Source organism: Poecilia mexicana, unplaced genomic scaffold, assembly GCF_051168715.1.
Source record: "Poecilia mexicana isolate PSO_F unplaced genomic scaffold, ASM5116871v1 scaffold_1, whole genome shotgun sequence".
Lineage (NCBI taxonomy): Eukaryota > Metazoa > Chordata > Actinopteri > Cyprinodontiformes > Poeciliidae > Poecilia > Poecilia mexicana.
Genome location: NW_028263370.1, coordinates 8,568,230 through 8,596,183, shown reverse-complemented (window position 1 = coordinate 8,596,183; position 27,954 = coordinate 8,568,230). Strand labels below are relative to the sequence as shown.

At 40.9% G+C, this 27,954-nt stretch overlaps 1 protein-coding gene across 1 annotated transcript; it reads left to right on the top strand.

The window, feature by feature from the left end:
- The first annotated feature begins 52 nt into the window (after nt 1-52).
- On the top strand, nt 53-27,954 carry LOC106904779 (MLLT6, PHD finger containing). The gene is made up of 20 exons (XM_014969242.2): nt 53-779; nt 3,415-3,494; nt 3,590-3,644; nt 3,768-3,877; nt 10,514-10,617; nt 13,195-13,288; nt 13,425-13,532; nt 14,109-14,198; nt 14,555-14,702; nt 14,782-15,591; nt 16,108-16,307; nt 17,616-17,733; nt 17,883-17,949; nt 18,566-18,714; nt 20,138-20,335; nt 20,570-20,646; nt 21,285-21,652; nt 22,719-22,809; nt 23,916-24,128; nt 25,000-27,954. Exons 1-20 carry the CDS (start codon nt 671-673, stop codon nt 25,033-25,035), a joined length of 3,225 nt encoding a protein of 1,074 aa, XP_014824728.2. The 5' UTR covers nt 53-670; the 3' UTR covers nt 25,036-27,954.

The following is a 27,954-nucleotide window of genomic DNA, read 5'->3' as shown; positions in this document are numbered from 1 at the left end:
TGGTTTAAAGATTTACCTAAAATAATTTATATATATATATATATATATATATATATATATATATATATATATATATGTGTGTGTGTGTGTTACTTTCCACGTTATGACATTCTAGCCCATTGGGGAGAAAGCCAGGGTAGCTTCAGCCCGAATGGTGAAATACCGGAGAAATATCTTGCAATTGCATTCTTACAAAGTCCAGCAGATGGCGTTGTTTCTTCACAGTTTATTAAAAAAAAAAAAAAAGCAGTCAACGGTTTTTGCTGCTTAAGCTAAATTATTTTAACAGAGCAATTGAGCGATGGGTGAAATGTATGATTTTATCTAGTTGAAAGACATATAGAGCTATGAGCTTAAAATGTTAAGATAGAAAATTGATTCAGATCCCAAGTTGATGCCTTTGCAGGACAAATTGTGAGCATGCGCACTGCATCTGTTCTGAGGACGGGAGGAGGACATCACGGTAAAACGTAGAAGCTGCGAAGCAGCGCAATTTTTTACACGCCGAGATTTGGTTTCACCGCTGCGGCAAAAACACTCCCGTGCTTCCGACGCGGCAGATGACTATGCCCGGTACAGCGTTAAAGTGCCGGATGTCTACCTGACAGGCCTGGCCGAGGTCTGGGCCGTTACTCGGGAGGAGACATTTATTTCTTCATATGGGAGAAGCATGCGGGAAATGGTCGGAGGCTGCTGCGTGTGTTCAGACGAGCGAGGCTGGGCTGAGAACCCGCTGGTGTACTGTGATGGACACGGCTGCAGCGTCGCCGTTCACCAAGGTAACATTTAGCCGCCGTTAGCTTATAATTAGCGGGCAGCTGTGGTCGCTGAGCCCGGCGGCTGGAAGCGGCCAGCGGCGCTCAGAGGACGGCAGGTCTCTGAGGTAGGCTCGCTCTGTGTACGTGCGTGTTGCGAGCGTGTGGGAGGGGTAGACAGGGTAGCAGGCAGGCGTGCTGTTTGTTGTGAACGCTCAGGGCCAGGCAGGCTTGCTGACATCAAGGAAGGATGGATGGTGCCTCCATGACCGGTCCGTGTGTGGCTGATCATGACACGCAACCAGTTTTCACCACAAGCCAGCCCCGGTGAGGCCCGCCGGCTTGGACACTTGCTTTGTTTTATTTACCTCGTATAATTGGGCGCAGCTAACTCCCAGGATCATATATCCATGGAGTAAATCATCAGACTTGATTCTGCGATGTTTATCTGCGATGTTTATTATTTACAGAGCCTGGCAAAAGTATTCACTTCTTGAACTTTTGTTTTATTCTTCACATTGCAACCGCAAAGTTGGATCAGACCAACACAACGTAGTGCAGAATTGTGAAGTTGTAGAAAAGAAATGCATGCAAGCTGTTTTTTTTTTTGTTTGTTTGTTTTTACATTCAAGCTGTTGTTTGAAGGCCTCAGTTAGTGAACATCACTGAGACCAAAGAACATAGCAGACAAGTTAAAACTACAAATGCTGAGTTTTTGAACACATTGAGCAATGTATAGCAATGTACCAGTTTCATGAGGATCCACATAAACTATCAGACTCATCTGGCTGTAAGGAGATAATAATCAGAGGAGGAGCCAAGAGGCCCACGGTAACTCTGGAGGAGCTTTAGATATCCACAGCTCAGAGAGGACGATTTGATGGGAGGACAACTATGGAGGAAAACATGCAGGAACAGATCTGAGACTCGGTCAGGTTTGGACTGAGAGTCTGTGAACATCAATTTTCAAGTCTTGCCCCAGATTGGGCTCTAATGCATCAATATGCTTTCGTTTACCTGCTCTGTTCTCTGTATTTCTGTCATAGTCCTGCTGGAAGGTGGAATTGTAATAGGACTTTCCACAAAATGTTGTTTCAGTCAGATTTGAATACAGATGCGCTCCACTTTTTCCAGGTTTTATGTTTGTATGGAAAATAAAAGCACGTACGACCCAAGATTATGGACTTCTCTGTGTCCTCTAACACAAATTACAGTAATAACACTGAAGATTATGGCTGCCAAATGACAACGTGAACACTTTGCAAGGCACTATGAGATAAATGGAGTTTTGTCTCTGAAGTGACCAAGAAGTCCTTAGGTTTTATGATGGATGAGTTAAAGGCTGAAATAGCTTTAAAATTTATGGCTGGGATGAAAGCGCCGTATAAATATGAATGAGATGTTTATGAGGATTATTAAAACCAAACTGCATCCTGTAGGAAGAAGAAACATGTCTTCTGCTGTGGATAAACTCAACAAAGACTATTACAGAAGAGCTATGAAGCAGCAGAATGGAAATAGTTTTAAATACAAAAGGGATTTATTTTTAAAATATGTGGAAGTTGCTTTTTTTTTTTTTTTTTTTTTTACATTCTTACATCTTGTAATTTACCAAGATTCATAAGTTCACTTCTTCTTGATGTGCCAGACAACATTCTGTGAAATCAATTAGTCTTCTTCAGTACATTTAGTTGTTTTTACACATCTTTAGGATTTTGTAGTAATAAATGCTGACATTTCAACGTTTCACTCGTTGGTCAAACTGTTACAGATATATTTTGAGTGATTTTGAGGTTTTGTTGGTGTGGCTGTGGGTCAGTGGAAAAAGTAATCTGGAAATGACTTACAAAAAAAAGAAATCAAAATAAGATTTTTGGTTTAATTTTAAGCTAACGGATCATTTATCACTTCCTTTTAATAATCAGGTAGAAATATATCTTTGTGAGCTCTATAAAAGCTGCACAGAATCCCGAATTATAATCAGCATTGCAATGGGAGTTTATGCAATATCATAATAACGTTTATTATGTTGAAGATGATAATTTATTTAGCCAGTCGAACAGATTTTCACTCACTTTAATGTTGACACCTGACGGTATTTTTGGTGATGGAGATGCTGAAACACGACTGTACAGCCCAAGTGGTGGAGAACTTTTCTTTTTTATTATTTGGACTTTGAATCAACTCTCACTGGGGGTTAAGCAAGTTTCTGACGTATTTTTTTGTCATTTGTAATTTATTTTCAAGAGAAATGAGCAAGAAAAAAATGGCTTAAAATCAGATTAAGTATGAAGATATCAGAGATTTTATTTTTATCGCCCACAGGACATTTTTTTGTTTTTGTCATTTAGGTTCCTTTTTTTTTTTTCTTTTTTTGTTACTTAAATGTGAAGCACCATATTTTCCAGATATTGTGGAGATAATACTGCTTGTCTCAAAATTCAGATTGAATTTAAGATTGTCCCCAAGTCTTTGAACAAATATTATTTTATACGGCAAATTAGTTTATGATTAGGAAGCATTTCTTTTTTTTTAAGCATTTCTTTTAGAGCATATTCTCCTCATCTTGTCAAAAATGTGTTTTTAATTAGACTGAAGAAGGGAAAAAAAACAAGCAGGAAAATAGGAGTCACTTGGTTTGTTTGTGTGTTTGTCCCAGCGTGCTACGGCATTGTCCAGGTTCCCACCGGCCCGTGGTTCTGTAGGAAGTGTGAGTCACAGGAACGAGCAGCACGAGTAGTGAGTATGCCAACATGTCTCACTCTTCCCATCTCACCTGCAATGACTGATTTTTCCGCTCACAGTGAGCTCTGCTGTCTCCTCTTTTGCCTCAGAGATGCGAACTGTGTCCCCACAAGGATGGAGCCCTTAAAAGGACAGACAGTGGCGGTGAGTCTCTGTCCACCTTAATTCTCCTGACGTTTCTCTGAGATCTCCATCAGTGCGCCTGAAACAGATTAAAGACCTCCATAAAGGGCCTTGTCATCTCCCTCTAATCTCTCTGCTGCTCAGGCTGGGCCCACGTTGTGTGCGCGCTCTACATCCCTGAGGTGCAGTTTGCCAACGTTCTCACCATGGAGCCCATCATCCTGCAGTATGTCCCACATGAGAGATACCTCAAGGTACAAAACATGCACGTCTAAGTGGAAAACCTGCATTAGTGCTGCATTGGAGAGCAGAGCTTTATCTGAAATCTGAGTGTTAGGATATACTGGTTAATCCCTGAGATTACAGTCAGTGTGCTGTGCCATCTTTAATCTGCTGTGCATATTTTACGTTTTGAGGGGAGGGGGTTTTCCTTCAAAAAATAATCAAACTGGGTCTAAAAAAAAGAGAGAGAGAGAAAATGACCTATAAAAAAAAACAATCAAAGGAGCACATTATTTTGTGCAGAAACTTGGGAGTAAAAGTTCTTAGAATAATACTCGTTTGTTTTTGCAGGAGACTCGTATAAACTGAGCAAGTGTTAGAGAGATGGTTCACAAAACCAAGTAATTCACTTTTTGCAGTCAAATAAAACTTTATGCTTCTGCAGGATGAGTTGAGTGGAGAACTAAGCTCCTTTTTACTTTGTTGTTTAGAGATGCACAGATCAGAGCTTGTATAATTAACTTTGATTGTCTAAAAATGGCTGAATTATAGAGCTGTCTCTCTTTGTATCACTCCAGATTATTGATCAAAATTCTCTGTGCATATAAACCAGAATAAAATTAATTACAGCATATCTGTTTTACTGCTTACTGACCAATTTTAACTTACTAACTTTTTTTTTTTTCATATTTTCCATTCACTGGCTTTCTTATCAACACTTATTTACAAATCCCTAGATGTTGCAGCAGCTGCATATTTCTGTCAAACAGGGTAAAACAAAACACGGTTTTGCTTTATGGAGGCCAGAGATTAGAAAATCATACAGCTTGGTTTTATCATGACACGGTGGTGATAAAAATGTGTTGTAGTTGGAAAAAAAGAAGCTTCGGCAAAGGAAAAGATAAACTGGGTCAAAGCAAAGAATGTCCAGTTGCTGATCACAACATCTACCTTCTTGGCACCAAAGGAAAACTAACTTTCCTAACTAAGTTTCTGCTCAGAAGGAGAGTTTAGCAGAGGTAGAAAGTGAAAATATGCTGCTGTCCTTTCCAGACGTCTAACCTGTGTTGGTTGGCTGTCGTTCTTGACCTTCAAAAACAGCAGCATTTACTCTGTTCAAATGCAAAATTCACTAATTACTGTTAAAATTCCAATACTTTCATTCAAAACCATTAAATTATTACATATAGAGAGTCTTAAGATTAAAGCAAGAGATTTTTAAATTGTTGTTTGGCCTGTTTTTTCATATTTTTTTTTATGTGGATGGCGAGAGGGTGAAGATAAAACTCATGTCCCTCTGAGAGAAATCATAGGTGATTGATATTATAGCATGAGTTTCCTCAGCCCTGTTGTTGTGTGTGTCATGGTTTGTTGTGAAGTTTCAGTAAAAAGTATGGCTGATGGATAAACGCCACGTGGTCTCGAGACACACCGCTACAGCTACCTATACTGCAGAAGGCTCCATTTTGCACAGTAAAATGTGCATAAATAGTATTTTAAAATACTTTACTGTCATCTGGACAATCAACAGGAACTGGATTGGAAAAGAATTAAATAATTTTAATTTGGACAGTAACTCTAGTTAAATAATTGTATATATCTGTTGATTTTTAACCAATAGTTTGTTTTGGACGTTTGAGTCATTGATAAAACCTGAAGATAAAAACTCTGTCATTTCAGAGCTGTTTTGGCCTCTGAACCCTTTGTGATCCATGGTTCTAACGCAAGTTACTCTTCTGATCCAGAACAATCTTATTTTGGGAGATTGGCATGACAGAGTTGGTTCAAATGCAAGAAAAGCACTGAAATGGCCACGCTGAGGAACTGGAGGCTAATTTCAGCTTTATGTCATCAATCAATTGATTTGATTGATTTCCTGATGTCTTCACTTTTATGTTACTAATTTAATTTCAATATACGTGTCGCAGTGTTCAGGTCACAGATTCAAACTCGGATCAAGCCTATCGAGTAAAACAGAAGCAGAAAGAAAGTGCGTCTTATGTAATCTGCCCCTCTCATATTCCAAGATGACGGAATAAACAGTAAATATTTAATATCTGCTGTGGCCCATTAGACTTGGAATGATTTTGTTTTCGAGCAAATTCCCTTCTTATTCAGCTTTGATTTTATGGACATACAAGTGTTTTAAATCACTTTCATTGGATGCTGTTGCACAAAAGTTTGGTGCCAGTTTATTGTTGGGTAACTAAAAACTTTCACTAATTTTTTAAATGTAAATGTAAGTGAGTTAATAAACATACTGCTCTTTTGAATCTACATTATGTAGGACTTTTATTCTGTTTTTTTGTTTTTTAAAAACAAACAAGATTTTTATGTTGGTCACATAAATGTTGCCCCACACATCTATGCAGTGACTCAAATGTTGAAAAACCAGTGACTAGCACAACACATGATGTGTATTGTATTATTCACTCTTACTTTTATTCTGTATTGAATTTTTTTTTTCATACTTGGTTGCTGTGCTCCCACCTACACATCCTGTAAAAGCCCTAAGCTGAGTGTGTCGAGGTCACGGTGACTGTTGTTCTGGGAACTCTGGAAGATTTCCAGTTGAAGCAGATGTAGGCTGGAGCAGCGTGAAACAAAGATGCACATTTACCAACAAAAAAGAAAAAAAAATCATCTGTATTCATTAGATTTAACTTGGTGTCACCTGTTGCTTCTCCTATACTCCTTAAACATACAGTCTTTAATGGCCAGCTGATTGTATACAGTTCTGATAAACTTGAGTTAACATACTTTGGTTCAATTTCATTATTAACACAAACATTTCTGACAAATATAACACAATATAACTTGTTTAATTTAAAACCAAGATCCACCAGCCAGGCTTTTCCTGTCAGTTTTTTAATGTCGGTTTTCTTTGATTAGCTCACCTGCAGATTCAGATTTTGTGGATAGTATTTTTTCCTCCCAAGACTGTAACACATTATACTGGACAAAAGGGGATTTATGTTGTTTTGTTTTTGATTTATGAAGCATGTGTCCCTATACATTTGTTTGATTTTAGTGGGATATAGTAATTTATTTGTTCCTTAGTAGGGAAATTCATTAGAAAAACTGATGGAGCGCACTGAGTTACACACACAGATTAAAAGCCAATAACTAAAACTTAAATACAAATTCAAAAATATAAAGAATTTCCTTGTGCTTGTTTTGTTTAAATTATGTTTTAATATTTTTAAAATATTAATAAAAATATCAACAGCTTACTGATAAACTCAAAAGACTGCATTTAGGCTCATGTTTGTTGATGGACCTGAAATTTTGTGAATTCTTGGTTTTGCTACATTAATGCAAATCTAATGTTAATTTCCTGATGGTGAAAAATGAACTGAATCTAATCTCTTTAGATTAATTTGATTCCTGCTGCTTAGCTTAAATCTCTGCATTGATTGCTAATCTCTCGTTGGCTGTATAAAACACATGCTGCTTCTATTAGCTTGTTAGTAGTTTTAAAACAATAATACCTCAATGGAAGTACTACCTTATACTTATTTATACTTCATAAATCCAATCATAATTGGATTATTTTCTTTTTATCAGCCAAACAGTGTAGCAATCTTTCTTTAGCCAGACGACCAGCAGTGTGTAGCAACAGGTGGGGAGGGGCCAGCATTTCAGTACTCTATGCTGCACACAACAGTAGAAATTAGTTGCTGAAACTCCAGCATCTCTTTAAAAGCATGACAGTAAATTGTAGCGGTTTTGACACCATTTCTAAAAAAAACACATACAAAGAAAAATTTAACTTTTCAATCCTTAATATGTATTGATGCTGGTAGTAAAAAGTTTAAGGGGGTGGACCTTTAGGAGGACTGGATGCATTTCTTCAAGACTACTTTACTAGATTGCCTGAAAGTTTGGGTCCCTGGACGGCAAATAGGTGAATGAAGACTTTTGGGCGGCAGTTCATCTACAACATGTGTCGTATCAGATAAACTCTCCTAAAAGGAAATCTTAGGATCATTTTGGAAATCCAGTGCCTTTGATGTGCGTGCGTGCGTGCGTGCGTGCGTGCGTGTGTGTGTGTGTATGCCTACATATAAATACACATGTGTGAGTGTTTGAGGGCCCGGTTTCATATTACTGTCAGCTACAGTAAATTGTATGCAGCTTTGCCCCGTCAGAGCCATTCATCCAGATTTTTTGCAGCCTGCATTCCTAGACAGCCTCACAATGGACAGCAAAAACTTGAGAAGCCACTCTTCCCTTTTACATGCTCGGTGCGGCTGTGTCTCCGGCTTTTCACTGCACGAGCGTCATCCTCTGAGAGCGAAACAGAGAGCTCTGTGGGATGTGGGGAATGGAGGGAAAAGGGAGAGAAAGAGCAAACGGAGACGGCTGGAGTGAAAAAGGTGAAGAGCCTGCTGTTCCTTTGTCTCGCACCTGTTGCTAGGCCTCTCCTGCCCCCTGCCAGCCTGCCCTGCTTGCTAAAGGAACGCTGACGGACAAGTACAAAGCTTGCTCATTTCATCTCGTGCAGGCCCACATGTACAGTTGAAACCAGATACTTGCATATGATGTTTGGAGAGACGCATAACCTTTCTTTATCCTCCCTCCGTGGCTTAACATCAGACTAAACATTTCCCATTTTAGGGATCATGAAGGAGGAGTTCGATTTAATTCAGAGGTTAAAAATGAACTAAGAGTTCAGTCGTATTCAATAAGTTAGAGTATGCATTGAGAAGAGGCCCGTCTTTTATTTGTCTTGCTGTGATACGCCAGTCTTAAATATGTTTTCACTGACTGGAAAGCACAACAAAAATGAAGTTTTTCGAACCTCCACTCGTGTGTAATTTATTTAATGTGCTTGACTTGGTGATAAAGCTTTGGAAATCAATAGATTTTTAAAAAAAATATTTTGATTTGTTGAATGAGTCTGCCTTTTACTTAATTTGAGAAAACCCAGATGATGATGTCATCACTTTGTAAACATCTTATTGGTTAATTCCAAATAATTGTTTTAAATTAAGGCGTACCTGTGGATATATATATGTCAAGCCCACATCTCGACACACAAAACACAAATAAAGAAATTAATAATTTTGGACCTCTATAAGTCTTGTTTAGCTATGAGTTCAATTTCCTCTGAAGGTTCCACATTCTTATTTTTAGATAATTATATCCAAGTAAAAACAGTTCGGGAATGTTCAGCCACGATACTTTTCAGGGAGGAGACGGGTTGTGTCTCAGACGATCTTTTATGAAATGTTCCAAATCATTATAAAAGCCAAATATTGCAACTAAGTAGACTGATTATATTGGCCATTTCTACATTTAGTTGAAAATGAGAAACATTCTTCCATCAGTGAAGTACAGAGGTGGCACCATCATGGTGGGGGTGGGTGGGTGTTTTGCCGCGGGAGGAACTGGTTCACTTCATAGATGGCTACATGAAAAAAGAAAATGTTGAAGCAATATCCTCAAATCATCAGGCAGGAAACTGGAGCTTGACCGCAAGTGGGTGTTTAAAATGGACAATGAGTCTGATCATATCAGCAGATTAGTTACAAACTGCTTTGACCGTCACCCTCAATATTTTGATTTTTATGATTATTTATGTAAAATATACTTTTTTGATCTCTGTATCATCCTGTAATGTTATAGACGGCGCCTAAACGCTTGATCCCACAAAGCGCCGCCTTTTGCATGACGCTCTTCCTCGGAGCTGCAAGCTTCTGCCTCATAGAGCCCTCCTTCCCCCATGACTCTCCCATTCAACTCCTCCAGACTAGCGTCAGCAGCAATTGGCAAACAACTGGTGGGACTGCAAGTCTGCTGAGCTTATCGTATGAACCACTTTGTAGTCCAGCGGTCCTCAGGATGGTTGTAAATGGCATAATTAGAAGCATTGTGGCAAAGAGTAGGAGCTTATTGAGACAGGCCCAATTTCAAGATGTCAAATTATGTAGTAAAATGTTTTGTTATATATTTACAGCATTTTTATTACAACCAAAGGTAACTTGATTGTGCTATAGAAATGGCACTGTGTGCCAGGAAAATGCATGGTACTGCCCCTTTAAGGACAACAGAGTCAATGTGTTAGAGTCAACATGACATAACCCTGATATCAGTCCCACAGAAAATTTCGTGGGCAGAGCTGAAAAGACTCAGTTACACCTGTTCTTTTGAAGTTTCTTTACACTACTGGGAGAGGCTTGTCAAAGCATCTAAACCAATCCGTAAAGACTAAAAATCAATACTACCAAAATACCAGGGATCCAAATGTAAACATTTTCATTTAAAGAACGTTGAGCTTTGGCAATTTAGCAAAAAGAAATCCTCTTGGTACTCTTCACTGACCAGGAAAAGTTCAGTCTTAACGTTGGACAGTGAAGGGAATCGTTCTCCTTATGCATTCATTGTGTGGATGGGAGCACCAAAAATATTTAAAGGTGATGACAGACGATCCGGTCTCCCTAAACATCTGGTGAACAGTTCTGCCGTATCAAACCCTGAAGAAACAACTTTGTTTTAAACCCTCATCTGCTAAACATCCTAATCCTTTACATTAGCGCTTTAATCTTTTATTTGGTGCAACTCCCTTTTATGTGTTTGCTCTGGTCACGTTGGCATAAACACTGCACATGGCTGTGAATTATGAATCGTATTTCTGTCTTTCTTTGGTGTCCTCTGCCGTCCAGACGTGTTACATCTGCGAGGACCACGGGAGGGAGAGCAAGGCGGCCTGTGGAGCCTGCATGACCTGCAACAGGCAGGGCTGCAGACAGGCTTTTCACGTCACCTGGTGAGTGATGAGCATCGTCATCATGTTTGCGTTTGATGTTCGGCGTCTGGTGGGGTTCTATGAAAGGAAATGACAAAAGGCGTAGACAAAACATCAAATATTTTGATGCTTTAAAATAGTGATTCTCCTTCTCTCCTGCAGTACCGCATTCATTCTTTTGAATACGTTGTGTACTTTTTCTTGTAGCTCAGTCGCTTACAGTGCGTTCAATTAATGTTAACTGAGGACTTAATTGAACAGCCTTAAATTTAATACTGGAATACAATAGTTAACATTATTTCCCATTTCAGAAGAGGCTCTGGCTATCTGCTTTGCAGTCTGACTGTACCCCTGTATTTGATTTGAACTGTTATTTCTCCTTTGCTTTAAATTCAGCGACGAAACCTAGAAATGCAACAGTCGGGGGAGCTTGTACCCATTTTATGATCAGCAAAAGCCTGACAGACGTCTGATCTGCAGATGACGATTTCAGCTGATGACAAGTTTTCTTGAAGAGGAGTAAATGGCATCAATTTGTTGTTTTGTTTTTGTCTAAATTGAAGATCTGTCTTGAAATAGTTAAATCAATTTAAAAAAAAAGATCAACAAGGGATGAGGTTGGAGAGCTTTCTGTTTGCATCTTTGGAAATCTACAATTACTACAAGCGTCTCAAGACGTTTTGCTGGTGACTTGCAATTGTCTAGTTTTCATATTCATCTGCTCTGACAAAACCAAACAAACCTTTTTCCAGTTAAACTCACCACTCTTTAGTGGCACCAAATTACATTGATGGCAACTCTGCTTGGTATTGAAGTTGTTACTAAGTGAAGAAGATTCAAAGTTTGCTATTGTTTGTGTAAATTAAGTAGCTTATCTATAAAGCGCCTTTCACAGACACAAAGCGTTGTACAGCATGCCATAATTAATGAATGATAAGCCGCTACTTTGTTCACATGCTTTGAAAACTGCGACGCGGCTAATATACGGCTTTCTATGAACGGGTTTCAAAAGACCGTTCTGCTGCACGAGGAAGAGGACGACACAACTTCAAGACGACTGCAGGGTTATTGAGATTGACGACAAAAGAGAGACTGAAGAAGTGTATGCGACGCCGGGGATGCCTGCAGGATATTATTTAAACCGTCACCTCACCTGACCCACATGAACACAACCACATCCCCAACACGCATGATATGTGTGGCACACAAAACCAAAGCACCTGACCCACACACAAATACATATGCACGCGATGCACATGGCACACAGAAACGGCGACGTCACACAGTTCCTGACCCATAATATGCCACACGAGGCTCATGGCATACAAGGAAAAAGCGTCTGACCCACACGAGGCGCAACGCACGCACAATGCGGCGCATCCACACACAAATGTGTATGTGCCCCACGTGATCTGTTTGTCATGAATTACACAGAATAATAAAAAAAGGAAAACGAAATCTTTTGTGTTTGCATTCGCAAACAAACAGTCAAAACAGATAAGACTGGTGTATTCTGGGAAACAAAATGCTGTCATCATCATGTTGGCTTTAGCTAGCTTGTTGTTTAACATTTACTTAATTCATTTAGTAAGTTAACATTAGCTTTTGGGTCAAAAGTAGATATAATATTGCCTCTACTCTTAATATAATCAGAATATATTTTGAAAAATGTATTTTATTTTTCTACTTCTATATGTGTGAGAGAGCAGTCACTTTAAAATTGGGCTTTACTGAAGTTGTAAAACACAGAAAATGACGACAGACGTTATAAACTGTCTTGAGCTTCTTGTTTAGCATCTCTACCTCCAAGCCACATTTTTTATATGCATTACTTAAAAGTCTGTAGATCTTGCTATAACATTTCCAAAAGATTGTCAGCATGCCCAGTACACAGCATAGAGCAGTTTCTCTATACTATGTTCAGTCTTCCTGTTACCTGCTTACCATTCACTCCGTTTATAAGTAGCAGGCTGTATTAGCGGTCTTCTGTAGAAAATAGTCTTCTTTGAAATGGCTCCTCACACCTTTTTGTTTCTCTGACTTTATTTTAGGCATATCTCTGTTACCTTTAACATATAACTTTGAGTCTTCTTCCCTTCATACGAATTTACAAATAAAATGCTGATATTTTGGTTTTGTTCCAATGTGATGTGTCGGGCCATCCAGTTTGAGGGAGCAGCTAATTACTTGTGAACCCTCGATGACAAGTGAAGGCATAGGTGTAATGAGTTTTCCTTGTAGTCCAGATCTTAGTGCATGGACTCTTTCTCTAGCCACATAGTGCAGCCAGATCTCATAACGCAGCACGAAGCGAAGAGAAACCTTGTCTAAAGTTCTATCTTGAAGATCATCAAACATGCAAATTTAACTCAAGTACCAGCATCAACATAACATGTTATTGAAATGAATGACGGTCAAGTGCATTTATCTTGTTTTGAATGTTCTTAATTAAGAGACCAAATGTTGACTGGGTTGTGAAGAAATCCGGAATCAACTTGAACTCATTCGGTCATGACTGATCTCTCGGGCTCAACTGTGTTGTCTGGTTTGTGTAGAAGCTTGACTCTGACCTATGACCCTGTGCTATACTTTGCTCAGTGCTCAGATGGCTGGTCTGCTGTGTGAGGAAGAAGGCCCAGAAGCCGACAACGTTAAATACTGTGGTTACTGCAAGCATCACTACAACAAAATGGTACAAAGAAAATCATTGTTTGTGGATATAGCCTACTTTTCCAAGAGATTTGTGTTGCTTCTTTTTTGTCATTATTGTGATTTTTTTAATATATACAATGAAGGAAAAGTTGAATTTTTTTTTCTTTTTTTTACAGCAGAAGAAGTTGCGCTCAAGCGAAAATGCTAGTAGCTCCTTCAGTCATCCCAGGGGGCGCTCCAGTTCTCCATCGCAGGAAAAACATCACCACCATAAACAGAGGAAGGTAAACAACTCTTTGGTCTGATTTAGTTTGAGTAACTTGGTATTTACTAACCACCTGCAATATCTCTCTCCTCAGTTTAAAGTCACTTTGTTTTTTTCCCCTCTACTCTTTGACAGAGATGGATTGAAACAACTTAAGTGAAACTTTTGCTACAAAAATAGTGAGGCCAGTCGGTAATTAATGCCAATCAGTGAGATCAATAATTAAGAATCTATATAGATTATTGAAAAAGACGCAAAACAAAGCAGGAGAAGGAATGTTTTCAATCAGTTTATTTATGTAGAGCCTGATCAGTGGAGAGAAACGCTTTCCCTTTCGCAGAAATAAATCTAACATTTGAAATCAACGTGCTAGAAAATATTTCCAAGATGAAACGGATCGTTGAGTTTGGTCTGGAAGAACTTTAAATGTGAGGGAATGAATTTTCAATTTAATCCTGAATTTACAGGGAGGTAAAAATGAAAGAAATATTTCTTTAAATCTCCGTCAACCGTGAAGTTGACAGACGTTTGTTTTGTACACATGCTGACCGTTCTACACCCGGTGTGTGTGTGTGTGTGTTTGTGCGTGTTTTAGAGTCATAAAGACAAGATTCGTCAGAAAGAGCGGCACAAGAAGTCTTCAGACAGCCTGAGCTCCTCCATAACAACAAGCAGTATAGAAAAGGTACAAACAGCCGAACCACAGACGCGCCGGTCACATTAGTTACATTAGAGACGTGATGCAAGTTGACACAATTTCTTCCATCAGTATTAAGGTTTTTTGACACACTTTGGTCAGAATGCAGTAGCATCGCATTACCGTCATATGATGACGTGATGAAAGTTCTTTGTCGATTTATAGAGTTGCGTAAATGCATTAACTGATAAAAAAAAAAAAATGCATTTACTACTAAAGCAAAAACTACAGCTAAAACAGATTGATATGTCACCCAGAAAGAGCATGATAGCCATTATTAAAGACAGCCATCATTCATAAAACACGTTAAACATTCTCCTGTCGTTTTGGATGTGCATGGATAGATATCTTCAACACATCACAGCAGCAAAGACGGCGAAGGGAAGCCGAAGAAGCTGAGCTCCCACAGTCACGGTCATCGGAGTAAGAAGACGGGGAGCACCGGAAAAAGCTGTTCCTCCTCCTCCTGCTCCTCCAGCCCGTTCAACACCGGTACCGCCTGCGGCACTTCTGTCACGGCGAAAAGTCGTTCCGAGTGTTTGTGTCTGACTGCTTTTGCGTCTTCCTGCAGGCGGATCCCTGTCGGCCACTCAGGATTTCCATCAGTTCTCATCGTCCTCCCGCTTGGAGCGCGAGCACGACCGCGGAGGCGACGACCACAACGGAGAGAAACGCAAGGAGCGCCACAGGAGGTCTGCGGTGCAGGAGGAGGAGGAGGAAGACGAAGAGGAAGAGAAAGATGGCAAAGATGAAGAGGAGGAGGAAGAAGAAGAGGAGGAAGACTGTAAATACCAAAAGCCCCCCGCGTTGACCCCGGCCGATTGTCCCCTCGCAGGGTCTCAAAGCCACGAGCGGACGGAGAGCAACTCGAGCCCCTTCGAGAACAAAGTCACCATCTCCACCTTTGGCTCCATCATGCGCATCACTTCCTCGTCGGGGTTGGGCAGCACCTGCAAAATCCGCAAAATTTCCTCCTCGAGCGACTACAAGCCCTCCAAATCCCTCTCAAAGCCGCCTCAGGTCAGCGCGCCTCCCGTCCTGGAGGACGTCAGCCTGAAGGACAAGATCGCGCCCCCGCCGCTGCCCCGAGAACGGAGGCACCATAGCAACAAGAAGAGCCGCCACGGCCCGGGGCGCCCGCGTGGGAGCAAGAACCGAGAGCGGAGGGATGAGGACCATCACCACCACCATGCGGACGCCCCAGCGCCGCCGCCCCCAGCCTTGAGTTCCTCTCTCTACCAGAGCCCATCATCATCGTCGTCGTTGTCCCACCCTGCTTTCCCTTCCACGCTGCCTCCCACCTCCTCTTCCTCCTCTACAACCTCTTCCTCCTCTGCTAGGAGTTTTTCTGCAGGTCGCAGCAACTCTTTGCTCGGCTCCGGTGAGTCTGAGTGGGTGGGCGTGTGTGGTAGCCCTCTAACATCCTGTGTGTGTGTGTGTGTGTGTGCGTGTGCGTGTGCGTGTGTGTGTGTGTGCATTGCTATTTGTTTAAACTCTGCTGCATTCATTTTCAAGCTCTAAATTGACTCTAAATTGTCGAAGTTTTTTTATGACACCCATCAGCTTATCTGAGAATCATGACCTCAGAGATACAGAGGAAGTGAAAAGCCATCCAGGATCAACAGATTTGGCCTCGTGACACTGCTCTTATATTTTGTAAATCTGCTTCATAGAACTGTTGAATCTGTGTGAGGCAGAGATATTGTCCTAGATATGGTTTGCTGTGTGAGCTGCACATTTCCTGGCCTACTTTCCGACTCAGCCTCTCGGGTGCCTTACGTGTTTTTTGAGCTTCACAACTTGCCACAAGAGAAGAAAAACCCCTTAGGGTTTTTTTTTTCTTTTTCTTTCCTCCTAGGCTTTTGAATTTGATTCCTTTTTCTCCGTCCTCACTCAGGTATCTACTCCAGTCTCAAGGATCCTCTCACGCTTGGTGGCGGAGTCTGCAGCACGCCTCTCTCCCTGAGTGGAGGAGTGTGCAGCACCTCCTTGTCCCTGGGAGGAGCGATGTGTAGCACCCCTCTCTCCTCAGGACTGCTTTCATCTCACGGCTCCTCGCTCTCTCTTCCGTCTGTCAGCGCTGTTTCGAACACGCAGGTACGTCAGAGAAGATTCACTCAGACACCGTCAGGAAACTCGAGTCATTGTCATTTCTAATCAGGAAAGAGAAACTTCGGTTGATCAAAGTGCTGCACAAGCCTGAAAGAAAACAGATTCCAGCTTCCCGCTGGCACACGTTGATGTGCCCCCAAGTTGCCTGCACATCAGTAAATAATCGTGTGCATGTGGATGCGATGTGATCAGTACGGCTAGAAAATATGTAAATAAATTCAGCATTTCATTTAATCTCGGCAGCTGTTCTGTGAAGACCTCAAAGGTCTGTTAGAGTGCTTCACACACACAGCACATATGATTTCAATTGATGGCTGATTAACAGGCTTTTGCTGAATTGCAATCATCTGAACGGGGTGTGTTGAAGCAGGGAAACATCTAAAACAGTGTTTCTCATCTCTTGTCCTCACCCCCCCACCCCCTGCTCTGCATGTTTTAGATGTGCCTCTATTCCAGAACAGCTGATTCAAATGATTGCATGACCATCAAGTGCTGCAGAAGCCTGTTAATCACCCAGAGATACAATTCAGGTGTGTGGCAGAAGGGAAATGCCTAAAACATGCAGGACAGGGTGCGGTGAGGACCGGGGTTGGGAGACGCAGCGCTAGAGAACATTAGCGAACAAACAATGTCATAAAAACTGAGAACTAAGGATACCTGGCGAAACAGACACTCGGTAATCCATCGTCGGTTTCACAAGCGGAGCGCAGTTCTGCTCAGTTATTATTGGGATTTTCTACGTTGTTCAGGAATCGGTAGAATTTCCCCTTTTTGAAACTTTTATGTGTCATTTTAGAAATTTAAATCTAATTTTGGCCAGATCAATTTTTCACAGATGCGCATTTCTTTTTTTCATCATTTTTTATAGATTTTGGTTATAAATATATTACAAAATAAGCAAGTTACATGAGATTTACATTAAATAAGCTAAAGTAAACAAATGTAAATAATAAAATAATAGAGAGCAAATAAATAGCACCCATTACAGAAAAACAAAACAAAAATAAACAAAAAAAACTGAGCACTAATCATTTTCTTAATTAATTTCCTTCATAATGCTCAGAAACTCAGTCATCGTTGAGCACATTTCTTCAAAATTGACTCCCTTTCCTCTGAAGGTATAAGCTTGTCGTTCCAGTTCAACAAAAGGTGCCGCCTCCTTCACCCACATATGATTTCCATTTTCCTCTGGTACATAGATATGAACCGCCTGACCTCAACGTGGGTTCTGAGTACCAACGGAGGCTTTCTGCCTGCCTGCCTGCCTGTCTGACGTTGATCTTTGTCCCTCAGGTCCATTCCAGCTCCAGCGCCTCCTACAGTCTGAACTCCTCTCAGCCTTTCGCCAGCTGTCTCTCCACAGCCTCGACACTGCCGCCACTACTGAGCCAAGGCCAGACCTCATTGCCAGGTGACAACAAGCGTATTTAATTTTCTCCTGCAAAAATACTCTTACATTTCACCGGTAACAACTCTGCGTCTAATTATTCAAATTTAAACGCAGCAAAGTTTTCAGTCAACCCGTCGTCCTGTTAGTAATTTATCTGTTCTGGTTGTCAGAGTCCGACATCGATGACTGCCGCTTCCAGTGTCAGGGAAACTCGCCGAGAGAGAGTCTTTCCTCACAGTACGGCTTTGCTCTTTTATCTGTGTTTTTTTTTTTGGCTTTTTAAATACATAAATATTAATCGAGGTCAGTACAAAGAACCATAAAAGGCCTAAAAATGTGATAATAAAGTAAATAAATTAGTCATTAAATACCTTTTTACAGGTCAAAATATAAATATTTTTGTAAATAAGAAAAATACATCTATATATAATAATACTTACTTTTACATACTTTGGTAAATAATGAAATGATCACTACTAGTAATACATTTTTAGCTATTCATTTTAGTTTTAAACTTTTATTGTTGACTTCTGATTGGTTACCCAGATTATAGAGTTAATATTTTTATTTTTTTGGAACCAGCATATTTTATTAAATTACCAGCTTATAATATATTTATTGTGCATTTTATTACCGCTGAAAATTATTATTATTTTTTTGTACTTAACAATTTAATATTTTACTTAGTAGTCGAGTTGATTATACAGTACATATAAACAATATATATGTTTTTTAACTGCAGTTTGCTCATTGTCGCTCGTTGGAAAATAAGAGCTGGATCACTAACGAGGAGTTAAAATGAAAGCTGACCCAAACCCAGAGTCTAACCGGTTTTGTCCTCGTCCCTCTGCAGGTCTCCCATGAGCTGTCTACCTCTCCTGTTTGACCAGAGAGACGGACTGGGCTCTGGAGTCAGAGCCCGTCCTGAGAACGTTCCCCCTGCAAGCTCCCACATTGAGCTCCTGCTGGAGAAACACGGAAACGGAGAGATGGGGGTCAACAGTGAGTAGTCAGAAGGCTGCAGTGGCTTCGTTTTGCTCTCAGTCTCGATCGGTTAAATTTAAACAATGCTTAGTGGTTTTGTTTATTGTGGGAACAAAGTGTGTAACGATCCTGCTGACTCACTCCTTTGAGTTTAGGAACCACTTTATGACCAACTGATTCCGCGCTAAAAACCATTCGTTGCTTGCTAAGCTGGTTTCCCTTGAGTAATAGACCTCAATTAGGTGCAGATCATTTGCCTCTTTGGTATTTTGAAATTTTGCAGTTTTGGCCTCTTTGTCTCCAGCTTCTTTGGTTACAAAAAGTTGTCTGTCACACATTTTAAACCAAGTATTCATCCTTGGGAATCAGAACCGTCTCTCTCCTGAACAGATGTGGCCTCTGGACTTTTCCATACTGTTTTTACTTACATATCATAGTTTTTAAGAGACAAATATGGCACCTTAAGGCATCCGAAGATTGTAACCAAGGACTTGTGGTTCTCTCCCTGAAATCTTGCCTGATCAAATGTTGTGAATTATCTTATAAGACGATTACAAAGCCTTGACGTAATCATCTGGGGTTATCCCACATTGTTAAATTGCATTGTGATGTTGGTGTATGTGAACCTCTGACTTTGAAGAATATAATAAAAAATTCCCTTTTTTTTATTCTAACATTTAAATAATTTTGCTTACTGACCTGAAATGGGAACAACCAAATTTATTGTCCAACAGTGTGAAAAATCTGATTTCAACTATAAATGCTTGAAAACTCAATATCTGTGCAGTGGATAGGTCATAGGTCAACATTACATTTGTCTAATTGTGCTTTGAGCACTTCGGTCTCCATTTTTCTTGACAGCAACAGACGATCTGTCCAGACGTGAGTTTCTGTAATTTAACCTTGATATTTTGTTGGTCCAGAAAGGAAAGAAAAAAAAAAAACATGTTGTGACACCAACTAAAATGTGCCAGCTTCTTCATTTATTTTCTAAACACGTCTGACTCAGCACATAAAGCTTCACTCTTCAGTAAAGTTTGTTTTGCTTCTGCTGGCAGCGTTTTTATGTGGATCTTTTTCAGTAACGTGCAGGGCTGTTTCTAAGCAGACGGTGCAGATCTGGTTGGATAAATACATACAGATGGGTATCTGCAGCTCCCAATATAACCTGTCATTGTAAAGTGAAGATTGAAAGGAAAAACCTTGACTTCTTTTATTTAAAAAAAATAAAAAGATCTGTATGACCTAAAACACAGTTTTGCAAGCCTTATGCTTGAAAGCTGTGGAGAATTATGGCTCACCTGGTAAAAATAAACTGTCCACTATTCTGACCGCGGAAAAAACACTGGCCAGTTAACTGATCACCCTCGTTAACCTTTCTTCTCTCTGGAAATCGCCCATCACTGACAGTTTCTTGCGACATTCGCGCTCTCTCTTTCAGTTGTGGAGATGTTGAAGTCGCTGCACTCGCTGCAGCAGGAGAACCAGCGCCTCCAGGACCAGATCCTCAGCTTGACGGCGAAGAGGGAGCGGCTGCAGCTGCTCAACACTGAGCTGGCGGTGCCTTTCCAGCCCCACATCCACACCGGGCCGGGCCTGCACTCGTCCTTGCAGCTCAGCTTTCTGTCGTCTTCTCAAGGTTAGGTTCTTCGTCTCTTGGCGCCCTCGGGATTCTGTCCCCTCGTCGTGCCACGGAGCCTTCCCACACTCCCACTTCCGTTTAGCAGCACCAGAATGTTAATGTGATTAAGCTTGAAGAGAGACGGAGTCGTTCTAACATAGTCGTTTGCTGTGGTTTTACTGAACGTAATAGATTGTGATGAACGTAGAAATTGTAGTTTTTACCCTGTGAATATTCCTCTCATTTCCTTAGACCCCCTGAGCACCAATAAGAGTCCCCTCTCCAAAAGCTGCTTCCTGAATGACACCTCCTTTGTTACCTCATCAGAGGTGAGAAACTTCTCCTCCTCCTTCACAGGGCCGGGCAGCGTGGCTGAAAAACGAGTCACAATTTCGTACCAGTTGATATCGATTATTACTGGGTTTTTTTTTTTGTGCGTTTTAAATGGCTGAAATAATGCCAAACTGGTAATGTGACCTTTCCTGCTTTATCCACAGTTTCCTCTCCTGTTGTTGCACTCATCTTCTCCACACAGTTCCTTTTACTGCTAAGCAGTTATGAGGCGTAGTGGTAAAACATGAAACTGCTGCTTCGCAACTTACTCAACAGTTTATTGACTAACAACCCGTTGATCACTAGTCAACAGTGAGTGAATGAGTTAGTTGTTGCCACCCACTTTGCTCAGCTAGCCATGAGAGGCTGACCGACTAAAGTCTTTCCTCTGCCTACATCCCCCAGAATGCTGTGCACTTCTGGATCAGAGTTCAGTGAAATTATTGAAAATTCTATTGGACCCATTACCTGTTGATATCGATCACCTTTCTATTGCGATATCACCAAACACTCAGGCAGCGTTATCACTATCAAATCTCTTTAGGAGAATAATTTCTACTGTCTTGTTTATTTTATGATAAAAGGAAATGTGCAGTAAACGGCTAAAAGTCGAGTTTTTGTGTTTTTCACCCAGGAGCTCCACTCTAATAGTCCGTCCCGCAGCAGTTCGTCGCTCTCCTTCCAGGGTACCCCGCCTCCTCAACAGAGTCCCGCCTCCTTCGGCCAGCCCCTGCTGAACGGTTTGAACCGAGGGCCCAGCGACGCTTTGGGGGGCATCAGTCAGTCCGGCGCCTCCGCTCTGCCGGTGGGCGGGCTCATCGCGTCCATCGCAGGGAGCCCGCAGCTGAACATGAACGGTGTCCTGGGCGGTCTGAACGGCGTGATCCAGTCTCCGGCGCAGAGCGCTCAGCAGCCGTCGCTGCCCGCCCTGCGCCCCCAGCCGCCTCCCCTCAACGCCCAGGCGCTGGCCCAGGGGTTCCAGCTTCCCAAGAACGCGAGCCCGTATGTAGCCGCTTCGCTTCCATTTGTTGTTGTTGTTGTTGTTAGAGACGCACTGACCCACGAGATGAGCTTTAATTCGTTGTAGACCACTTTGATAAACCGAGGGCCATGTCATGCGAAAGTATTCACACTCCTTGATCGTTGCGTATTTTGTTACGTTATGACCATAACCTTCGATGTACGTTATTGGGGTTTTGTGTGATGGAACATCAACTATTGCATAAACAGGAAGAAAAAAAAGAATAAATTGTTTTCAACATTTTTGTCCCAAATAATAGTTTGAACTGTGGTCTTCAAAATGCTAGCTTTTTTGTTTACGGCAGCAGATGCTCATATCTGACACAAATGACATTGACCGAAATGTTAAAGATGAGAAAGAGAGGAAAGAAGAAAATGGGCGCGTATCACCAACTGATATTACCAATGCAAAATTTAATAGTAAAGTTGCCAGCAGAAGACTTTCTAATGGTGCGTTCACACCAAAAGCATTTTGGTTTGCATTCGAAGTCTATGTGGAGGCGCGTCTAGGGCCGTTGCGGCTCGCTTCGAGCATCTGGTGCGGCAAGATTTGAACCGTTTGAAGCGTTTGGAGGGTCCGAAGCGTCAAGAGCGTCCAATGGAAGACAACGGCTAGAGCCGTCGTGTATGACACGCCCTCAACGCACCTCCACATAGACTTTGAATGCAAATCAGATGCGCGAAACGCTAGGTGTAGCGCAAAATGCCAAGCGTCTCCATTCATAGTGCACACACGTCGAATTTGAAGCGTCGAACGCACCGTCATATTGTGCAGCCGGGTAGACAATATTACGCGGCTACTTCCAATTCACAGAGATGCACCTTACGTAGCTCTATCATGTCGACTCTCAGTAAAAATACATTGAGCTTTATGGGGTTTTAAATATTACGAAATGTGGAAAAGTGAACCTATTTGCAAGGCGCTGCACACTTGAACTCCTTGATCTTTGTTTTGGTTTTAACAAAAACCAGTGCTACACTTTATCCTTCAACCAGAGACATTATTGCCTGCTCTGTGAGCTGACTTGGTGTTTTACGTTTGTTCCAGGTCTTCTTTTCTGTCTGAGCAGCAGAAGCAGCTCTTCCTTGAGCAGCAGCAGCAGCTCCAGCAGTTCCTCGTCTCGCAGAACTTCACATCGGTAGTGGCACTGTTCTTATCACTTCATCTCGTACGTCTTGATCGTGTGCATGCAGTCAGACTCGTTAAAAAGAGAAACCGCGTCTCTTCTTGCAGCCTGAGAAAGTGTAGTTGCCTTCATCTCTTCAAAAACCAGGTCTGCTAGGTACAACAGGAAGGGATGGCATTTAATACGCTGGTTCACTTAGCAGACAAAGTCAGATGTCACTCTATAATTTGTTTCATATGTAGAAATATTTGTGTTCATCAGTGTAATCTCAATGATTACTTTTTTTTATTTTGTTAGTGACTTTCATGCCTATAATTATTATTAGTTATTACTATCTATTTCTTATTGTAAAAAAAAAATTACTGTCTTTATCCCTGTTGGTGTTGCTATTATGATGATTACAATTATTACCAATATGAATATGATGGTTAAAACAGTTTAACTACTATTGTGGCCCTAACAAATGGTCACACATCTAAATAGAGCTCACATAATCCCAGTTTACAGAATCCACTTTATTTAGTTTCTGTCTTTAAATGTGGGTTGATTGCAGCACGAGTTGTACACTGAACATGTTGAGGTTGCTTAGTGAAAACGCCAAGTGCTAAGCGAAGCTGCCTCCTCCCCATATGGAGAGCTTCTTCCACCAAAGTGATGCAGCAATGCTTATTTGACTTGCAAACTGCTGAAAGTCTGCTGGGGTTTCAACCAGTCATGCGCTTTGACACTCTCTAATTATAGAAACCAGTTTGTTTCCTGTTTGACTGTGAAGCTGAGTAGTTGTCACGATAAGGGGACTGAAGATTTCTTATTTCTGTTCTGTTACAAAAACAGGTAAAGATATGAATTTCAAGGTTTGTTGCAGTGCATCTTGGAGCAAGACGTCTCAAACTCCTCCAGCCTCGCAGGATTCAGAGCAAAGTGATGAATCTGTAGCTCTAAATCTTGTTCACCTCCGTTGAGCTGGTTGCATGCCTCCCTGCAGTTTAACGCTCTCTCCCTCTCTTTGCTTTTCAAACGTGGCTGCTGACCATTGAAACGGGAGTTTTGTTTGTTTGCTTTTAGCTCTGATCACAGATTAGTTAAGCCACAGCGCTCTCCTCCTCCTCCTCCTCCAGGAGCAGCAGGCGGTGGTGTGCCAGATGCTGCAGCAGCAGAGACAGAGGGAGCTGCAGCGCCTCACGCTGACGGGAGCGCTCAACTCAACCCCTAACTCGCCCTTGATCTCCCAGTCGCCCAACCTGTTGTCATCGGCAACCGCGTCTCCCCTACAGGGGAGCCAGGCAGGGGGTCTCTTTGGTCTGCAGGACAATGTGCTCCACAAACCTGGGGTGAGTGTTGCTGCAGGATTTCACAGCGTGCCGAATCCATCGAGGTTCGAGCCAACAAGCCGTGATTCTGATTTTTCCTCCAGAGGATGAAAACTCTGGCTGCTGCAACGAGTCAATATGATCAAACCTTTCTGAAAGAAAACGGGCGTATTCTTTCATCTTCTTCTGACATTTGAATGTTTGTGCTGTTCTTTTTGAGGTTTTTTTTTTTTTTTTTTTTAAGCCGCAGTGATGCACAAATATCCTTGTTGTCTGACCTTTCTGAAATAGAGTAATATCTTTTCTATAATTAGATGTATCTTCCAACATCAATCAGGGTTTCTACAGAGCCTGAATTAGAATTTGATGTTGGTTTCCTATTTCAGGTTAAGAGAGAAAAAAAAGAAGAGAATAGAAGAATTAGTTTTTCCAGACTTTATTCCTTATCACCTTGTCTGCATGTTTTCTCTTACCTCCGTTTTTATTTTTTCTCACTCTTGTAAATGTTTTACTTTAATTCTTAAGCCTAAATATACAAATAAATTGAATTATGGTTCACATTAAAGCAAATATATTGCATATATTAACAAAACAAACTTTTATACACTGGTACTTTTACAAGTCCAAAAGATTTGCCAAATGTGATTCTACATAAAAATGATTCAAGGTTACAGAATACAAATCCACTAAATACTTCAAAAAAATAAGAATCATGCATTTCATTTGTTTCCACGTTATGATCACGGGTTATGTTTTGTCTGTCACCAGCCAAAATCCCAATAAAATATGGTAACGTTTCTGGTTTTAATGTGATCAACAGTATTAAATAAATAAGACATTCTAAATAATTCTTGCTATTTAATTACATTCTGACATTTTTTTTACCCCCCAGACAGCGGGAGAGAAGGCAGGAGACAAGAACGGCTGAAGTGTTTTTTTCCCCCCGCTGCTTCCTGTCCAGTTCGGATGACGACGTCCCGTCAGAATCGCCTGTTTCTGTGAAGTTCTGGGCTCTCGAGTCTCTCCCTCCTCCGTCATCTTCGTCTGACAAACTTCTATGAATGTAAAACGTGACATTAAGGTGAAGTTTTTTATTTGTGTGTGTGTTTTGAAGCTCTTAATATTAGAGGTCCATCTTATGGTTTTTATCATTGTCATTTAGGCAGCTTTCAGAGAGCATGACTACAGTGGTCTCTTCTTTAAATTGCACTATTTTGTTAGCTTGACCAATGGGGGCTGCTTATGAAGCTCACCGCTGCAGGAGCTGGGTGGGCGTTTTTATTTTTGACGTTTGATATGAAGGTCAAGAGTTTGGCTCTGACTACTCGAGCACTGACATCTCCCTCCGCCGCGCAAAACCAGCGCTTCCAGTCGGTCCGCGAGGAAGCACTTCCGGCAACCTCCCGCTGTCTTCCTCGATATATTTCGTCTTCCCGTATGCGTTCACCCGGTTTCGTCCTCATCCTTTGAGCATTTCGGCCTCGCCCTGGCACTTAAGTATAAGATGTAGTCAAGTTGGTGTGTTGTTAGTGGCGTTTCCTCATTAAGCTAGTTATTACCTCAAACTTTCTGCCAGCTGTGCTCCGTTGTTTATTTCATGCCGAGTCATTACCGTAGCAGCCTTCAGTGGATAGGAATGACCACCAAAAAAAAAAAAAAAAACCAACAAAAAAACAAAACAAAAACGTGGCATTCACTCGATTTTAACGTTGAAAAACAAAAAAGCGTCACGCCGACAACATTGAGGGGCGTCTTGCTTTTTCGTTCCATCCCACGATGAGAGTTCCTTCCGTATTTTATACCCTTCCAGTTGCTGTCGAGATTAAACAGACGAAACCAAATTTTTTTGGAAAGGGAGTCATTGGTTTTCCCGAACGAGTGTGCGTGTTTAGTCATCCACAGACTCCCTTCTGAAGGATGCTCAGTGGGCCGCCGCGAACTGAAGAGGTTTATGACTTGTGAGTATTTTTGCACTCTTGTCCTGAAATTCTTTGTGTTACCTTCCCACATGGATAACTCTTAACTAGCTCTTCTTTTAGCAATACTGGATAGATAATGCCTTAATAAATGGGGTAGATTTACAGGGAGAGCCCGCGGCCCACAGGCTCACTCTGTCCTCTCTGTCTTTGATAGGTTTTGTTTCTATAACTCGGGCACATGGAGGCTTTTATCGTTTGTTTCCAAATGAACTTCTTAAACTCATTTATACTTTTGATAGCTGACTGAAGATTTCAACAGTGAAAACTTGTGAATAACCGTATGGTCAAGTGTCAAATCATTTTTCTATTGTGACTTTTGTGTTCACACGCAGAGCTCTTTAGTTTATTGTTGTGCTTCAGAAGACTGAGAAACGATAATTTGTAGCACACGTTGCAGTCATAGGAAAGAGTTGAACTCTTGTTATAGCAGTGTTTGATGCGTAATGTGACTGTTATCGGCACTGAGACGACAGCGAAACCCCGTCGTAGAGGCTGACCTTCCTCCACTCTTGATTCTTCGACCGTAGCCCGTTTGACTTGGTTTTACCTACACATCGATTTTCTCTAATTTACATCTCTCACTTGAGTTTCTGAGCTGTTTACTTTCTGTTCGCAAGTCTCCCAAACTGTCGGTGATGGGTTTGTTTCACAGATTCAAGCGTCTCCCTGGTTTGTGAGACAGTGCCTTGTGAAAAAAAAAAAATTCATTCCTCTTGAACTTTTATCAGATTGTCTGAAGCTACCAGAAACTTCTTAATTAGATTTTCTTCTTTTTTTTTGACAGAGCAACACAAAAGATGTGTGTCGGTGTAAATAGAAGATAAATAAGTAGTTATTTAATTCATAAAGTTATTTTGTATAAACCAGAAAACAGAAACTGGGATTAAATTACACACATCTGAACTGTTTACTAAGTAGGTGACTTTTAAAGTCTGTTTCATTGGATTAAATTTGGCATGTTAGACTAGATGGGATTGAGAACAATTCAAACGTTTTCAGTTTCTGTAAAACTGAGTGTTTTTTTGTTTGTTTTTTTTCCCACCTGACAATTATGTGCCCCCTTTGTGTTGGCCACCACCATTAAAAAAAATGGAATAAAATGCATTGAAGTTTGTGGTTGTAAGAAGTTTAAGGATCTGAATTATTCTTTTGCCAGGCATGTGTACTTGTAGCAGTGACAGAAGGTGAATGGTTGGTTATGTTTTATTAGTGTGACTGCAAGACGGAGGTTTGTCGTCGTCATGATTTTCCTCTCAGCCAAGAAAAAGTTCAGACTCAAAGAGTGGAGCAAAGGTTTGCTGAAGCGGTTTCTTTGTCATGTTGCACTGGGGCCCTGCGAGCCCAAATGTAAATTGTTTTTATGACATTTTTTTATTATTATTATTATTATTATTTTAATAATAACTTGTAAACTTTAATATGTTTGTGTAAAAACACGTTCATTCCTTTGAGGTTTGGGTAACAGACATATTCCATGTTATGAATGTCGTACTGTGTATCTTTTATGTATTGCAACATTTAAGCACCTGGCTCTGAATGAGACGTCAGCTATTAGGATATGGATTGCATGAAATGCAGCGATGTCTCTCAAATGTATAGCTAAATACCAAGTTATAACTATGCATCATTTAAAATGCATTGTTCCCATGAATTAATAGATTAAAAAAAAGACGATAAATGAAATGAACACTGAATTATAAGAAGGAAAGCACGTTGTCGTTGTACAGTGAATTTGTTTGACAGAACTGATCGAAACAAATTGACAATATTCAGATTTCAAAGCCCTGTAAAGTATTTTGATATTTTTGTGTGCAAAATTAAAAAAGACAACTTTTTTGTCAATAAATGTATTTTACTGAGTTGTTTCA

Bases quoted from the DNA above. Each gene is read 5' to 3' on its own strand.
- LOC106904779 (XM_014969242.2), top strand. From the start codon at position 671: ATGCGGGAAATGGTCGGAGGCTGCTGCGTGTGTTCAGACGAGCGAGGC. The intron at 17,734-17,882 runs GTGACAACAAGC...TCTGGTTGTCAG, and splicing joins AGGCCAGACCTCATTGCCAG to AGTCCGACATCGATGACTGC. The intron at 20,336-20,569 runs GTTAGGTTCTTC...TCATTTCCTTAG, and splicing joins CTTTCTGTCGTCTTCTCAAG to ACCCCCTGAGCACCAATAAG.